Here is a 14,366-nt window from a genome sequence, read left to right as displayed (position 1 = left end):
TCTTTTTATTAAAGCACCCCCGAGCCCGTGTTTACATTGCGCAGTATAAACATCCTGCCCGGGCCCGCCGAGCTTAAAAAGAGCGCACGAAGAGGGGGTTTGAGGTGGGTGAAGCTGCGCGCAGCGCGGAGCCGGGGCCGGGCAGCGCCGCGCTGCCCCACGCCACGCGCGGAACCTCCGCGCTGTCCGCACGCCCTTCCCCGGCCCGCGGGGCCCGGTCTGTGCTTTCCAGGGCTGGGAAAAGGGGCAGGGAGGGGATGGAGGAGCCTCATATGGTCACGCGTGGCATAAATCACACACAGACACACGCACAGAGATACACGCGCGGTTCTCTCCGCGGCGGGCAGGGGCGCGGCGTGCAGCCCCCCCGGGTGGGGCAGGGCAGGGCGGCGTGGAAAGGGCTCTTTAAAAGCTGCCCACCAGCGGGGAGCGGCGGCGGAGGGGGCCGGCACGGGGCCGGGAGGGCGGGGGGGAGCGGCTCGGGGCGGGGATCTCCGCTCCGCGCTTACGTCTGTCAAAGGAGCGGCAGACGCCGCTGCGAGAGATAAAGTAGAAGGCGAGCGGCGGGACCGGGGGCAGACTCGACAGCCACCGCGATGGGAAGCAGCTCCCCGCAGCAGCGGCAGCGCCAGCCCAGCTAAAGCCTCCGGAGGGGACGGCGGCGGCCCCGGGAGCCCGGCCCGGCGAGGGGCAGCGGGGCAGGCGCGGGCGGCGGCCCCGGCTCGTCTCTCGCAGCAGCAGCAGCAGCAGCCGAGCTCAGCTCGCTTCCACCCGCCCTCCCATCCCGCCTCCCCCCCCCCGACCCTCCGCCTCTCGCTCGCCTTCTGCAGCCGCGCTCGGATTTAGGGATAAAGTGGGAGGAGGAGGAGGAGGCAAAAGGGGGGGTGGGGGGTGTCGTCGCTTCCATTTGTTTATCCACGGAGGGGTGAAGTCTCCCGGTGGAAAGCGAAGCCGCCGGGGGGCCGGGAGGACGCCGGAGGGAGGGCGGTGGGTGAGTGGCGAGCCCCCAGCAGCGCGGCCTTTGGCGGGGGCGCTGGGGGGGCGGCAGGAGGAGGAGGAGGAGGGCCGGGGCTGGGGCTGGCCGCCGCGGACCTGGCCGTAGATGACTGCAGAAGCGCAGCAGGCTCTGTCCTCTCAGCCCCCTCCTCCTCCGGTGCAGAGCAGCTACGGCCCCATGTCCTCCGTGGCTGAGAAGCAGCCGCAGAGCTCGGCCATGGACGCCGCCTCCGCGGGGACCGGCGGCGCGGCCGGCAGCGCCCCGGGCAGCGGCGGGGCCCCGGGCGGCGGCGGCCCCAAGGCGAAGAAGACGAACGCGGGGATCCGGCGGCCGGAGAAGCCGCCTTATTCCTACATCGCCCTCATCGTCATGGCTATCCAGAGCTCTCCCTCCAAACGCCTGACCCTCAGCGAGATCTACCAGTTCTTACAGAGCCGCTTCCCTTTCTTCCGAGGCTCCTACCAGGGCTGGAAAAACTCGGTGCGCCACAACCTCTCGCTCAACGAGTGCTTCATCAAGCTGCCCAAGGGCTTGGGACGCCCGGGCAAGGGCCACTACTGGACCATCGACCCGGCCAGCGAGTTCATGTTCGAGGAGGGCTCGTTCCGCCGCCGGCCCCGCGGGTTCCGGAGGAAATGCCAGGCGCTGAAGCCCATGTACAGCATGATGAACGGGCTCAGCTTCAACCACCTCCCCGACAGCTACGGCTTCCAGGGCTCGGCCGGCGGGCTCTCCTGCCCCCCCAACAGCCTCTCCCTCGAAGGGGGCTTGGGGATGATGAACGGGCATTTGTCCAGCAACGTGGAGGGCATGGGCCTGGCGGGACACTCCGTGCCCCACCTGCCCGCCAACGGCGGGCACACCTACATGGGCGGCTGCACCGGCTCCTCGGCCGGGGAATACCCGCACCACGACAGCTCCGTGCCCGCATCCCCGTTGCTCCCCGCCGGCGGCGTGATGGAGCCGCACTCGGTTTATTCCAGCTCGGCCTCGGCGTGGGCGCCCAGCGCGTCGGCCGCCCTCAACACCGGCGCGTCCTACATCAAGCAGCAGCCCCTGTCGCCCTGCAACCCCACGGCCAACCCGCTCTCCTCCAGCCTCTCCACGCATTCCCTGGACCAGCCCTACCTGCACCAGAACAGCCACAACACCGCCGACCTCCAAGGTAAGGCGCGGCCACGCGTGAGGCGCAACCTCGGCCGGGGCTCCGGGCCCCGCCTGGATCCCGGCGGTGCCGCTGCCAGCCGGGATCCCGCTTCGTGGGCGGCTTTAATGCTGCTCCCGAGGGGAACATGCCTTGTCCTCGCTCCTCGCCTCCTTTCCCGGGGGCAGCCCGTCGGGGCTCTCCCGGCTCGGGGCTCCGATTTTTCAGGCGGCTCCCTCACGTCCAAAGGCCGGTGGGCTCGGGCAGCGGGGAGCTGCGGGAAGGAGAGGCCAGGAATGCTCCCTTGGGCTCTCCCACCTCCCTCGGCACTTGGAGGGAAAAGGGAGGAATTCCTCATCGCCATCCCACCCCGTGCCACCCCGGCCCTTTCCCCGCCATCAGCTGTGTTTTTCACACATCTCAAGGCCGTGTTTTCCAGGCCCATCACCTCCCTCCATCCGCCGCCCAAACCGAAGCCGGTGGCCTGGATGCCCCAAATCCTCCCGCGACCCAAAACCCCGGCTCGGTCTCGTCCCTGGAGCTGTCGGGGCTGCATTTGCCCTGAGGCTGGACCGGAGATGGTGTTTGGCCGGGAAAAGGCCTCGGAAGGGACGAGGCCAGCGCTGGCTTTCGCTTTGCTGCCCAGATTCCGCTCGGGCTGCGGTGGCTGCGGGGTTCTCGTGGCACGGGGGAGCCCCGGAACCATGGGCGGGTGATGGGGCTGATTTGGGGTCCCTGCCCATCACCCCGGGCCTTCGGGGGAGCGGGACGTGCCTGACAGGAACGGCTGCGAAGCGGAGAACAAACGGGTCAAAACCACAAAGCGAAGCGGGGAAAATGCATCAGCCGGGCCGAGCCGGAGCTGCATTACCCGGGCAGAGCCCCAGTCCCGGCCGTGCCGGGGCAGTGCCCACCACGGGCGCCCTCCAGCCCCGGGGCGGTTCCCGGAGCTCAGCGCATCCAGGGCCTCTGGAAAACGGAGCTGGGAATCCGCCCCGAGGAGCCACCGGGCCCGTGCGCGGCCTTCACCGGAACGCTCCGATTATCACCCAAAGGAGCGGCGGGAGCGCTCCGGGGCAGGGCACCCCCTGCCCAGCGCACCCCCAATTCCCGGGGCGCTTTTCCATGCCGAGGTGGCGGAAGGGGCGGCGGGAACAGCCCCGCTCCCGGCGGCTCTCGGCCCCGGCCTCCTCCCGGTCCCACCGCCGCCAACGGAGCTGCCCCGCTCCGCACCCGGCGGATTTTCCGCAAGGGCCGAGGCGGTGGGAAAAGCAGCCGGGGCTAAAGGAAAGAAATCCAAGTGTTGAAACAAAACCAAAAAACCTTAACCCCAAAGCAAATCCCTTCTGCTCGCAGTGCCCTCGGGCCGGGCAAGGAATCGCGTCCCCGGGCCGCGGCGCTCTCTCTGCCGCACCTGCCCGCACCCGCGGAGCCCCGATGTGCCAAAACCAGCCCCAAATCCGCGCTCGGAGCGGGCCGGGCGGGCGGGTTGGGTTGTTGGGATTTTTTTTAACCCCATTCCGAGTTGCTCACCCTCTCTTCCTGAACCTCTTCGCACTGCTGACCATCTCTCCCCCGTCCCGCAGGCATCCCGCGGTATCACTCGCAGTCTCCGAGCATGTGCGACAGAAAGGAATTCGTCTTCTCTTTCAACGCCATGGCCTCCTCCTCCATGCATTCGGCGGGCAGCGGCTCCTATTACCACCAACAAGTGACATACCAGGACATCAAGCCGTGCGTTATGTGAGGAGCCGGGCCGGACAAACCCCGCTCCCGGGAGCCGGAGCCGGGCAATGAGCATTCCCCAGGACGCTCCGGGTGCCAGGGGATGTCCCATGTCCCCACGTCCCCTGTCCCCATGTCCCAGGCTGGCTTTGAGCAGCAGGAACGGACCCGAGCTCCGGGCAGCGCTGAGCATCCCCCAGGACGCTCTGGGTGCCAGGGGATGTCCCATGTCCCCTGTCCCATGTCCCAGCCTGGATTTGGGCAGCAGGAACAGACCCGAGCCGGGCGCTGAGCATCCCCCAGGACGCTCTGGGTGCCAGGGGATGTCCCATGTCCCCATGTCCCATGTCCCAGTCTGGCTTTGGGCAGCAGGAACAGACCCGAGCCGGGCGTTGAGCATCCCCCAGGACGCTCTGGGTGCCTCCCCGAGGACGCTCTGGGTGCCAGGGGATGTCCCCATGTCCCCATGTCCCAGTCCGGCTTTGGGCAGCAGGAACGGAGCGGAGCTGCCGGCAGCGAGCTGAGCATCGAGCCCGTGTGTGCCTTCTTCTGCTCGGGGAGGGATGGAGGAGAAAGCAAAAGCAGCCCCCCCGTCCGTCCCGAAAGCCCCGGCTGCGAGTTTGGGGTGAGGCTTTGCCAAATGAGGTTTTGATGCTTCTTTAAAAAAACAAAAAAAGGAATTGCAAACTCAGTTTGGGAGTTGGCGGTGAGCGATGCCACCGGCTCGGGCTGAGGGGCTGGAAAAGACCCTGAACTCAAATCCCCTCGGTGCCGTCTCACTTCGAGCCCGGAAAAATACTTTGAAAAATTTTTTTTTCCTTCCTTTTTTTAATTTTTTTTTTTTTTTTTTTGCCGGCCAACACCCAGCGGGCAAAAAAAAAAATCTCTCAGAGGGATTTTTTGGAACTATGAATTTTGGTTTTTTTTTGCCTGCATAAAGACTGCAGGATCAGACCCTATGCAGAGAGAACAAGGCACTTTGGAAAGAGACAGCCATGCTCATCCTGTTATTTATTCTACAATTCTTTTTGTTGTTGTTGTTGTTGTTGTTGCTAATAATCGAGACACGAATAGTCTCAGTTGATCAGTATTAAATCGGGGAATCTCTGTTGGCAATATTTGCCATATAGATTTGGGTTTTTTTAGTTAACCTTTGTAAATTTGCAAGCGACCGTGGTCTCTGTGTAAAGACAATCCTCCATATGTTTTTATAGAAATATATATATAATGAAGGATTATTCCCCTCCCTCCCCTCTCTATTTTTTTTTCCACCCTGACGTTGTACAGTTCGGTGACACCTATTTTAATTCTTTCTGCACTGTATAAAATTGTAATTACGTGGGTTTGTTTTTTTGATTTTTTCGCCTTTTTTGTTTTTTTTTTTTTTGTGTACGTTTTGTCCCCAAAGGAAAAAAAAAAATCCCGAAATAAAACCTGTATGTTATTTGTACATGGGCTTCACGATTGTATGAGCAGCAAATAAACGAGCATGCGGTGTAATTAAGCTTAATTAATGAGGAGTCCGGCCCTACAAACCCTCGGGCAATAATTCCCCGTCCCGGCACAGACTCAAAATCGACTTTTTAGGGTTTTTTCACCTTGGCGGAGTCCTGGTTGCCAATTTCCCTACTGGGAAATATTTCAGTTCAGGCTATTGAAACGCAGAAGGAGGAAAAGCGGCGGTGCTTTTTATTTTTAGCTTTTTATTATTAGGATTATTCAATTTTTTTTTTCCAAGGCGCTGTTTGACAGCTCTTTGCCTCTCCCTCGAATTCCAGGCGTGAGGCTGCCGGGATGGAGCCCGCGGCTCCTTTTTCCTCCTCCTCCATCCCGGGAATTTTCCGGCTCCTTTTCCCTCCTCCTCCATCCCGGGAATTTTCTGAGCCGGCAGGAAAATGATTTATTTTCCCGCGTGAAAAAATAAATAAAAATTCATAAAATTGAAAGAAATTTACCCAAATTAACCCAAATTATTAGTAATTAATAAACAGGCAGAAATTAAGCAGATCAACTGCGCCATCTCCGTCGTGCACGGGGCACTGATAAATCTGCATTTAAATATCGGTATTTTCCTGCGAAATTTTGGGGGGATTTTGGCCAATTCAGGATCCTCCAGTATCCAGAATTTTTTGCTTTAATTCGCGGGCCAATCTGTCTCTATTAATATTCAATATTAACGCCCATAAAAAAAGAGATGCAGGCGAATGAATCTGATTATGTGGATGTGGATTTCTGCCTTTAGAGAGGGAAATTTAATCACTGCACACTAATTAGCCCAGCTCTAGAATCAGCTTAATTAAAATCCAAGTTTGCTGTAACAAGGGAGAAATTGATGATATTATTATAATTAAGGCAAAGCTTTCTTAGAGCTGGGGAGGCCTTTTCAGAGTGGGATTTTTATTGTTGTTTTGTGGGGTTTTTTGAGGAGTGTTGTGGGCTTTGGGGTGTTTTTTTTTAAATTTTGTTAATGTTTTGGGGTTTTTTAAATCTCTGTTTAGATCTCTTTAAGCCAGCAGCAATCTGCCTGCAGCATTATTGGTTTTCCTCATTTTTATGCTTTTCTGGGCTGATCTTTTCCACATCCCTCTCAGAGGTGAGCACGTTTTCTCCATCCTTTTAGGTACAAGCTGAAACCAGAAGGTTTTTTACTCCTGAAGTAAATATCTGTACTAGGTGTGGCTTCAATAATGGTCCAGGGTTAGGAGCTCAGCTCCTTGAAATGCCACTGTCACTCCCAAGGTTTGTTTTCATCCCTTTGGATTGATTTTGGGTTGATTTTGGGTTGATTTTGGGTCCTGTTTGGCATTTGGTGCTGCTGGAGGCTGGGAAGGGCAGGCAGCACCTTGTGAGGCTCGGGGTTCTGTATCTGCTCCCCACCAAAGCCTGATGTGATTCATTCCTCTCCCTCCCGTGGCTTTCCAAACCTGGAAAAACAGAGCGGCTGCATTCCGGGGACGCCACATATTCCTCAAGCCAGTGAGCTCAGTCTAAACAGGAGCTCTCCATCCCAGAGCCCTCCAGCAGCCAGGAGGGACCAAAACCCCCCAGCTCCTCCAAAACCCCCAACTCTCCATCTGCAAACTCCCCCAGCTCCTGCAAACCCCCCAGTTCCAGCAAAACCCTCCCCAGTTCCAGCAAAACCCTCCCCAATTCCAGCAAAACCCTCCCCAACTCCTGCAAATCCCCCAACTCTTCATCTGCAAACTCCCCCAGCTCCTGCAAACCCCCCAGTTCCAGCAAACCCCTCCCCAACTCCTGCAAAACCACCCCCAGCTCCTGCAAAGCCCCCATTTCCACCAAAACCCTCCCCAAATCCTGCAAAGCCCCCATTTCCACCAAAACCCTCCCCAGCTCCTCCTGCAAACCCCCCAGTTCCAGCAAACCCCCCCAGCTCCTCCAAAACCCCCAACTCTTCATCTGCAAAACCCCCCAGCTCCTGCAAACCCCCCAGTTCCAGCAAAACCCTCCCCAACTCCTGCAAATCCCCCAACTCTCCATCTGCAAAATCCCCCAGCTCCTGCAAACCCCACATCTCCAGGACCCCCCCCCCCAGTTCCTGCAAAAACCTCCAGCTCCTAAACCCCCCCCAGCCCCTGCAAACCCCTCAGTTCCAGCAAAATCCTCCCCAGCCCCTGCAAACCCCCCCCAGCTCTCCATCTGCAAAAGCCCAATGGGATTTTTCCCAGTATTTTTAGTCCCAGGGGATGGCAAACCCCAAGGCAAAACCCCCCCAACTCTGCATCTGCAAAAGCCCAACGGGGTTTTTCCCAGTATTTTCAGCAAACCCCAGTATTTTTTGGGCAAACCTCAAGGTGTTTTTGCTTTTCCAGGAGTGGTTGGGCTCTGAGAGGAGGTGAGGAGGGATAAACTTGCCCAGAAATGCTGTGGGAGCCCTGGGAGAGCAGCGAGGCAGGGCTTGCTCAGAAATGTGGGATTTGCTGCTGGAAAGGCTCAGATCTGGCTGAGCTCAGCACCAGCTCCCTGCTCCTCATCCCTCACATCCCAATCCTTAGGGGAAAGAACCCATTTTCTTTTGGGGTTTTGGCATTTCTACTTCAGGAAACAGCTTCTCCTTGCTGATGCTCTGTGCAGGCCCAGGAACTTTCTACAGGATTGGAATTGCCCAGGAATTTTCTACAGGGATAGAATTGCACAGGAATTTTTTTTCCAGGGATGGAATTGCCCAGGAATTTTCTGTAGGGATAAAATTCTGGAGTGTGATGACAAACAGGGCCTGGTGTCTCCAGGCAGGTTGTCCCCTCTGGATCAGGGGACATCGGTGTCCCCAGGCTTTGTGCAGGGATTCTGGTGGCAAATCTAAAAGATTCTGGTGCTTCCCTCTGCTCCTCCCAGGATGTTTCCCCCCATCCCTACAAGGCCCCCATGGAGCTGTGTCTGTCACTGTCACCTGCTCGTGTCCCCAGGGGTGTTCGTGAGCCCCACGTGGGGACAGAGCTGGAGGGAGCACAGGGACAGTGCAGGGATCCCAAGGAAGGCCTGGAAGAGGGGATGTGGGGCTGTGGGGGGCACACATTTTTTGGGAGGGTCCACTGGGATGATCTGCAGCATTTTTTGGGAGGCAGCATTGGGGTGGGGATGGTTGTCAGGGGTCTCTCAGGGATCCTGGGGGGTTTGGGGGATCCTGGGGGTTCTGGAGGGTCCCAGGGACATTGGATGATCCCAGAGGATTGGAGCATCCTGTGGGATAATTGGAGGGATCCTGGGGGCCTGAGGGGTCCTGGGGGATATTTTGGATAATCCTGGGTGGGTTTGAGGGATCCTTGGGGGTTTGGAAGATCCCAATGGGTTTGGGTGATCCCAGGGCTGTTTAATGATGCCAGGGGTGATGGATCCTGGTGGGTTTGGATGATCCTGGGGGGATTTGGATGATCCTGGGGGGATTTGGATGATCCTGGTGGGTTTGGATGATCCCAGGGGTGTTGGAAGATCCTGGTGGGATTTGGATGATCCTGGTGGGATTTGGATGATCCTGGGGGGATTTGGATGATCCCAGGGATGTTGGAAGATCCTGGTGGGATTTGGATGATCACAGTGGGTTTTAGATGATCCCAGTGGGTTTGGAGGATCCTGGGGTGCTGGATGATCCCAGGGAGATTTGGATGATCTGGGTGGGATTTGGATGATCCAGGTGGGACCTGGATGGTCCCAGGGGTGTTGGAAGATGCCGGTGATATTCAGATGATCCCAGTGGGATCTGGATGATCCTGGTGGGATTGGGTGATCCCGGTGGGATTTGGATGATCCTGGTGGGTTTGGAAGATCCTGGTGGGATTGGATGATCCCAGTGGGATTGGAAGATCCAGTGGGATTGGATGATCCTGGTGGGATTGGATGATCCCGGTGGGATTTGGACGATCCTGGTGGGTTTGGAAGATCCTGGTGGGATTGGATGATCCCAGTGGGATTGGAAGATCCAGTGGGATTGGATGATCCCGGTGGGATTCAGATGATCCCAGTGGGTTTGGATGATCCTGGTGAGTTTGGACGATCCCAGGGAGATCTGGATGATCCTGGAGCTGTTGGATTATCCTGGTGGGTTTGGAAGATCCCAGTGGGATTGGAAGATCCTGGTGATATATCTGGATGATCCTGGTGGGTTCGGGATGATCCCGGTGATATCCCGATGATCCTGGTGATAAATTCGGATGATCCCGGTGGGTTCAGGATGATCCTGGTGATAAATTCGGATGATTCTGGTGGATTCGGGATGATCCCGGTGATATCCCGATGATCCTGGTGATAAATTGGGATGATCCTGGTGATAAATGGGGATGGTCCTGGTGATATCCCGATGATCCTGGTGATAAATTCGGATGATCCCGGTGATATCCCAATGATCCTGGTGATAAATTGGGATGATCCCGGTGATATATCCTGATGATCCCGGTGGGTTCAGGATGATCCCAGTGATATCCCGATGATCCCGGTGATATCCCGGTGATATCCCGGTGATAAATTGGGATGATCCTGGTGATATCCCGATGATATCCCGGTGATATCCCGATGATCCCGGTGATATCCTGGTGATATCCCGGTGATAAATAGGGATGATCCTGGTGATATCCCGATGATCTCGGTGATAAATTCAGATGATCCAGGTGATATCCTGGTGATATCCCGGTGATAAATTGGGATGATCCCGGTGATATCCCGATGATCCCAGTGATATCCTGGTGATATCCCGGTGATAAATTGGGATGATCCCGGTGATATCCCGATGATCCCAGTGATATCCTGGTGATATCCCGGTGATAAATTGGGATGATGCCGGTGATATCCCGATGATCCCGGTGATATCCCGGTGATGGGTTCGGGATGATCCCGGTAATATCCCGATGATCCCGGTGATAAATTGGGATGATGCCGGTGATATCCCGATGATCCCAGTGATATCCTCGTGATATCCCGGTGATAAATTGGGATGATCCCGGTGATATCCCGATGATCCCAGTGATATCCCGGTGATATCCCGGTGATAAATTGGGATGATCCCGGTGATATCCCGATGATCCCGGTGATATCCCGATGATATCCCGACGATGGGTTCGGGACGATCCCGGGGGTTTGGGGGGGCGGTGCCGTTCCCGTGGCGGCAGCGCCACCTGGCGGCAGCGAGCGGGAGCGCCGGCCCGCGGCTTCCCCGCAATTTGGCTCCAAGCCCGTCCAGGTAGGGCCGGTTTGGGGCCTTTCCCCACCTGGTGGATGCTAAAAAAGCTTGCGGTTTTTTCGTTATTAATTAATTTTTAAAAATCTCTTTAAAAATGTATTTATTTTGTTTTCATTTTTCCCTTCTGATATCCGCACCTGTGAGGGGGAACATCCCTTTATCTTCACACCAGGTGAAACTCCTCTATGGAGCACTTTGGGATCAAACCTTTTCTGTGCCCAGGTGGGACAGATGGGAATACCTGGCATGGAAAAGCATGGAGTGTTCCATGGATAAAGGCACCTGACACAGGATGCCCTCAGATGGGCTGGATTATCCAGATTTACAGAAAAACTTGGAGATTTAACCTGTGGGAACAACACCTGGAATCTTCCCTGGGTATTTGGGATACCAAGGAATGAGTGTGGCACCAAGTTCTTAGCAGCTCTAAAGGCTGAGATCCACAAGAATCAGTAGGCACCTGATTTCTCCCTCAAAACCAAACTATTTAGGATCTGTGCACCTCAGGGGATCAAAGAACAGCTCTTGTCACTTTTGGAAGGGGACTTCAATTTCTGCAATGCTTTTGGGAGGCCACACCTGAACACCTGTTCCCTTTCCAAGCATAAATCCTGCCTGATGCTCTGCAGGAAAAGGCAGCACTGGGATGCTCCTGGGGGCTTTATCCCTGCCAAGGAATCTTTGCACAAGGAATCATCCTCAGGGATCAACCAGGTGGATGAAAGGAGCCCCCTGAGGAGCAGGAGGTGCCCCCAGGGCAGCTCTGCAGCTGGAAGCTGATGTTATTCCTAGAAATTCTCAGGTTGCCTCCACAACTGAGGAAAGGCAAGGGGCTCCCTTGTTTCCTTTAGTAACTTTCCCTGTCAGAATCCAGAAAGGAATTAAAACCAGAATGTTCAGATCAGTGATTGGACTGGATGATCCCAGGGAGTCTTTTCCAATCTAAATGATGCTGTGGGTTTATTATTAATAAAACATAACAGAAGGAATAAATCTTATTGAGTTGTGGCTCAATATCCACATTTCCATTATCACAGGATGCCCAGAGCAGCTGTGGCTGCCCCTGGATCCCTGGAATTGCCCAAGGCACCCTGGGATGGTGGAAGGTGTCCCTGCCTTGATGAGCTTTGAGGCCCCTTCCAACCCAAACCATTCCATGAATCAGAGGTTGCTCTGCTTCATCCAACTTCTGATAAATATTCCAACTCCAGTCTTGAAATGAACTAAATTTTTCAGGGGAGCTGCAGATCCTTTGGAAAGTCTCACTGAGGAGTCACTGAGCCATCAACAGGGATTTCCTTTCCTCACACTCTTCTCCAGGTCACCTCAGAGATGTCTGGAACAACACCAGAGAGCAAATGGCAATTCCAGGGGTCAAACCATGGTTAAATCATGGGAAGGGATGTGGGGACACTGGCAGTGCCACTTGGCAGTGAGAACAGGAGCCTGAGCACAGAGCTTCCTTTATTTAAAGCAGCAAAGCTCAAAACCCCTGGAATGGCACAGAAAGTGCAGCTCTGTGGCTCAGCTCAGCTTCAGGCTAATTACTGCAAAAATAAACAAACACACCTGGGAAAGCAGGATGACATGGCCTGGAAAGTTTTGCAGGGACTTTGGGGGTACCAGGAGCTCGTTTGGAGCAGAATTTGCTGCAGCAGTTGTGTGGGGGTGAAGAGAAGTCCCTGCAGAGGGATGGAAACGCCACACTGCAGAGCCTGAGCAGTGCAGGTGCCTGAAACACCCTGAGATGCCTCTGCAAAAACACAGCTATGGCTCTTATCTGGATAATTACCCACTCTGAAATCTGAAGGAGTGGTAGCCACGGGTTTGGTAATGCTTACAAATGTGGCAGCTTTCAGCACATGAATGTTTCTCTTTTTCCCTGGCCTTTTTTTGATCCCGTTTCACTGCCCTGTGTTGTTTGCTTTATTCTTTAAGGAAAGGCTGGCTCAAAGTGTGGGCTAGGGGGGGTGATAACACATTTGTGTCACTTGGACACCTCTGGAGGTGGCACATTTGGGGAACAAATTCTGGTTTGTGTCTTGTCTCCCAGAGCAGGAGCTGTGCTTTGTCCCTGCTTCCATGTGCTGTTTGTTCCATGTGCTGGAAAGTTCTGGAGCAGGAGGATCAGTGGGACCAAAGGCTCCAGGTATCCCCTGGGAGACAAAATGTTGGGAACATCACTTCTGTCACACAGAAGAGCCCAAGAGGGGCTTGGCTGAGGTTTTTTTGAGAGCTTTTGCTGAGTTTTTGGCCTGTCCTCGTGTTGTTTTCCAAAGGGGTTGGAATCACCAGTCTATCAGGAACCATCTCTGCCTTCCCATCTGCAAAATGTGGATGTTCCTGGGGCAAAATTCTGTGAAAATTTCTCTTTGGTGCCTTGTCTCCCAGAGCAGGAGCTGTGCTTTGTCCCTGCCAGGTGTACCTTGATGGAAAGTTCTGGAGCAGGAGGACCAGTGGGATTAGAGCCACCCTGATGCTCCAGGTATCAAAATCCTCGTTGGGAACATTGGTTCTGTCACACAGAAAATCCCAAGAGGGGCTTGGTTGAGGTATTTCAGAACTCCTGCTGAGTTTTTGGCCTGTCCTCCTGTTGTTTTCCAAAGGGGTGGGAATGCCCAGTTGCCTCCAGTCTATCAGGAGCCATCTCTGCCTTGCCCTCTGTAAAATGTGGATGTTCCTGGGGCTGCAGCAGAGATGGAGCAGAGATAGATCCATATCCTGAACTCATTTCTCCCAGGCGCTTCAGTGGGATGCCCAGCCCAGAACAATGGCAGGATACACGACCCTAAACATTTCTGCAGGGCTTTGAAAGATGAAAAGCAGAGATTTTGCTACCTATGTCAGAGGAGGGCCAGGGAAAACGTTCCACGGTGTTTATAGCAGCCATCGCGGACATTGCACATGGGAACATGGGAAACGCTGCCCTTCTCTGGGAGGCAGATAATCTTGAAGAGATGGCAACCAGGAAATCAAAGCATTTGGTACACAGCAGCCTCCCAGGCAGGGGGGGTTTGTCTCCTGAGGAACGTGGCCATGGGCACAGATGTTTCCTCCAGTGCAGTGAGGGGCTGTTCCTTCGGAGGAACCGGAACGAGAGAAATCCCTGCACGCGCTTTTCCTCCTCACCCCTGGGGAGAGAAAACACGGCCCCACTGCTGGATTTTTCAATGGAAATATTTCCCTAAAAGCCGTTTGTTTCTCCCTTTGGAGCAGTAGAAGATGATGAAATAAAAAAAAAAAAAAAAAGCATACACAAAATAAAGACATGACTTGGAGACAGTGTTTAATCATCCCTTTCCTGAGTTTTTAAATTGGGATAATGGGAGAAAACCTCTGTCCTTCCAGGCTGCTTGTTGGGAGGGGGTCAGGGAGATGCTGGACCTGGATGTGAGATGCAGGAAAAAGCCCTGATGGTGAGAGATTTTCTTCTCCCCTTTTTCTTTCCCTGGAAACAAACAGTGTCTGACTCTTGTAACTCAGAGCCTACCCAGCAAGGCAGCTTGTTTACTGTTGTCTTTGGTGGCTTGAAGCTGTGTGGCCTTGTCCCTGTGCCAGGAAATGCATGGACATGGCTGGCTGGAGGAAAACCCTCACGCCTGTGCAGTTTTGGGGTGGCACAGAGCCACCTCAGCCTCATTGTTAGCAGATTCCAGTCTTGCCTCACTGCTCTGTGCCACACACCACGCTGGGACTGATGGCCTCCAACAAAAACCCCTCCAAAGTCACCCTGCTCTCCACTCTGGAGCTGGTGGAGCCTCCATTCACCCCATGCTGGTTTCTCTCTGCATTTCTCCCACAAATGAGGGTAG

The 14,366-nt window shown here is 55.1% G+C and overlaps 1 protein-coding gene across 1 annotated transcript; it reads left to right on the top strand.

The window, feature by feature from the left end:
* Positions 1–1,102: 1,102 nt before the first annotated feature.
* Positions 1,103–3,888, top strand: FOXF1 (forkhead box F1). The gene is made up of 2 exons (XM_054640990.2): positions 1,103–2,162; positions 3,728–3,888. The coding sequence occupies exons 1-2, from the start codon at positions 1,103–1,105 to the stop codon at positions 3,886–3,888; spliced, it is 1,221 nt and encodes a 406-aa protein (XP_054496965.1).
* The last annotated feature ends 10,478 nt before the right edge of the window (positions 3,889–14,366 follow it).

Source organism: Agelaius phoeniceus, chromosome 12, assembly GCF_051311805.1.
Source record: "Agelaius phoeniceus isolate bAgePho1 chromosome 12, bAgePho1.hap1, whole genome shotgun sequence".
In the NCBI taxonomy this organism is placed as follows: domain Eukaryota; kingdom Metazoa; phylum Chordata; class Aves; order Passeriformes; family Icteridae; genus Agelaius; species Agelaius phoeniceus.
Note: the sequence above shows the minus strand (reverse complement) of the source record. Positions and strands in the feature narration are given on the sequence as shown.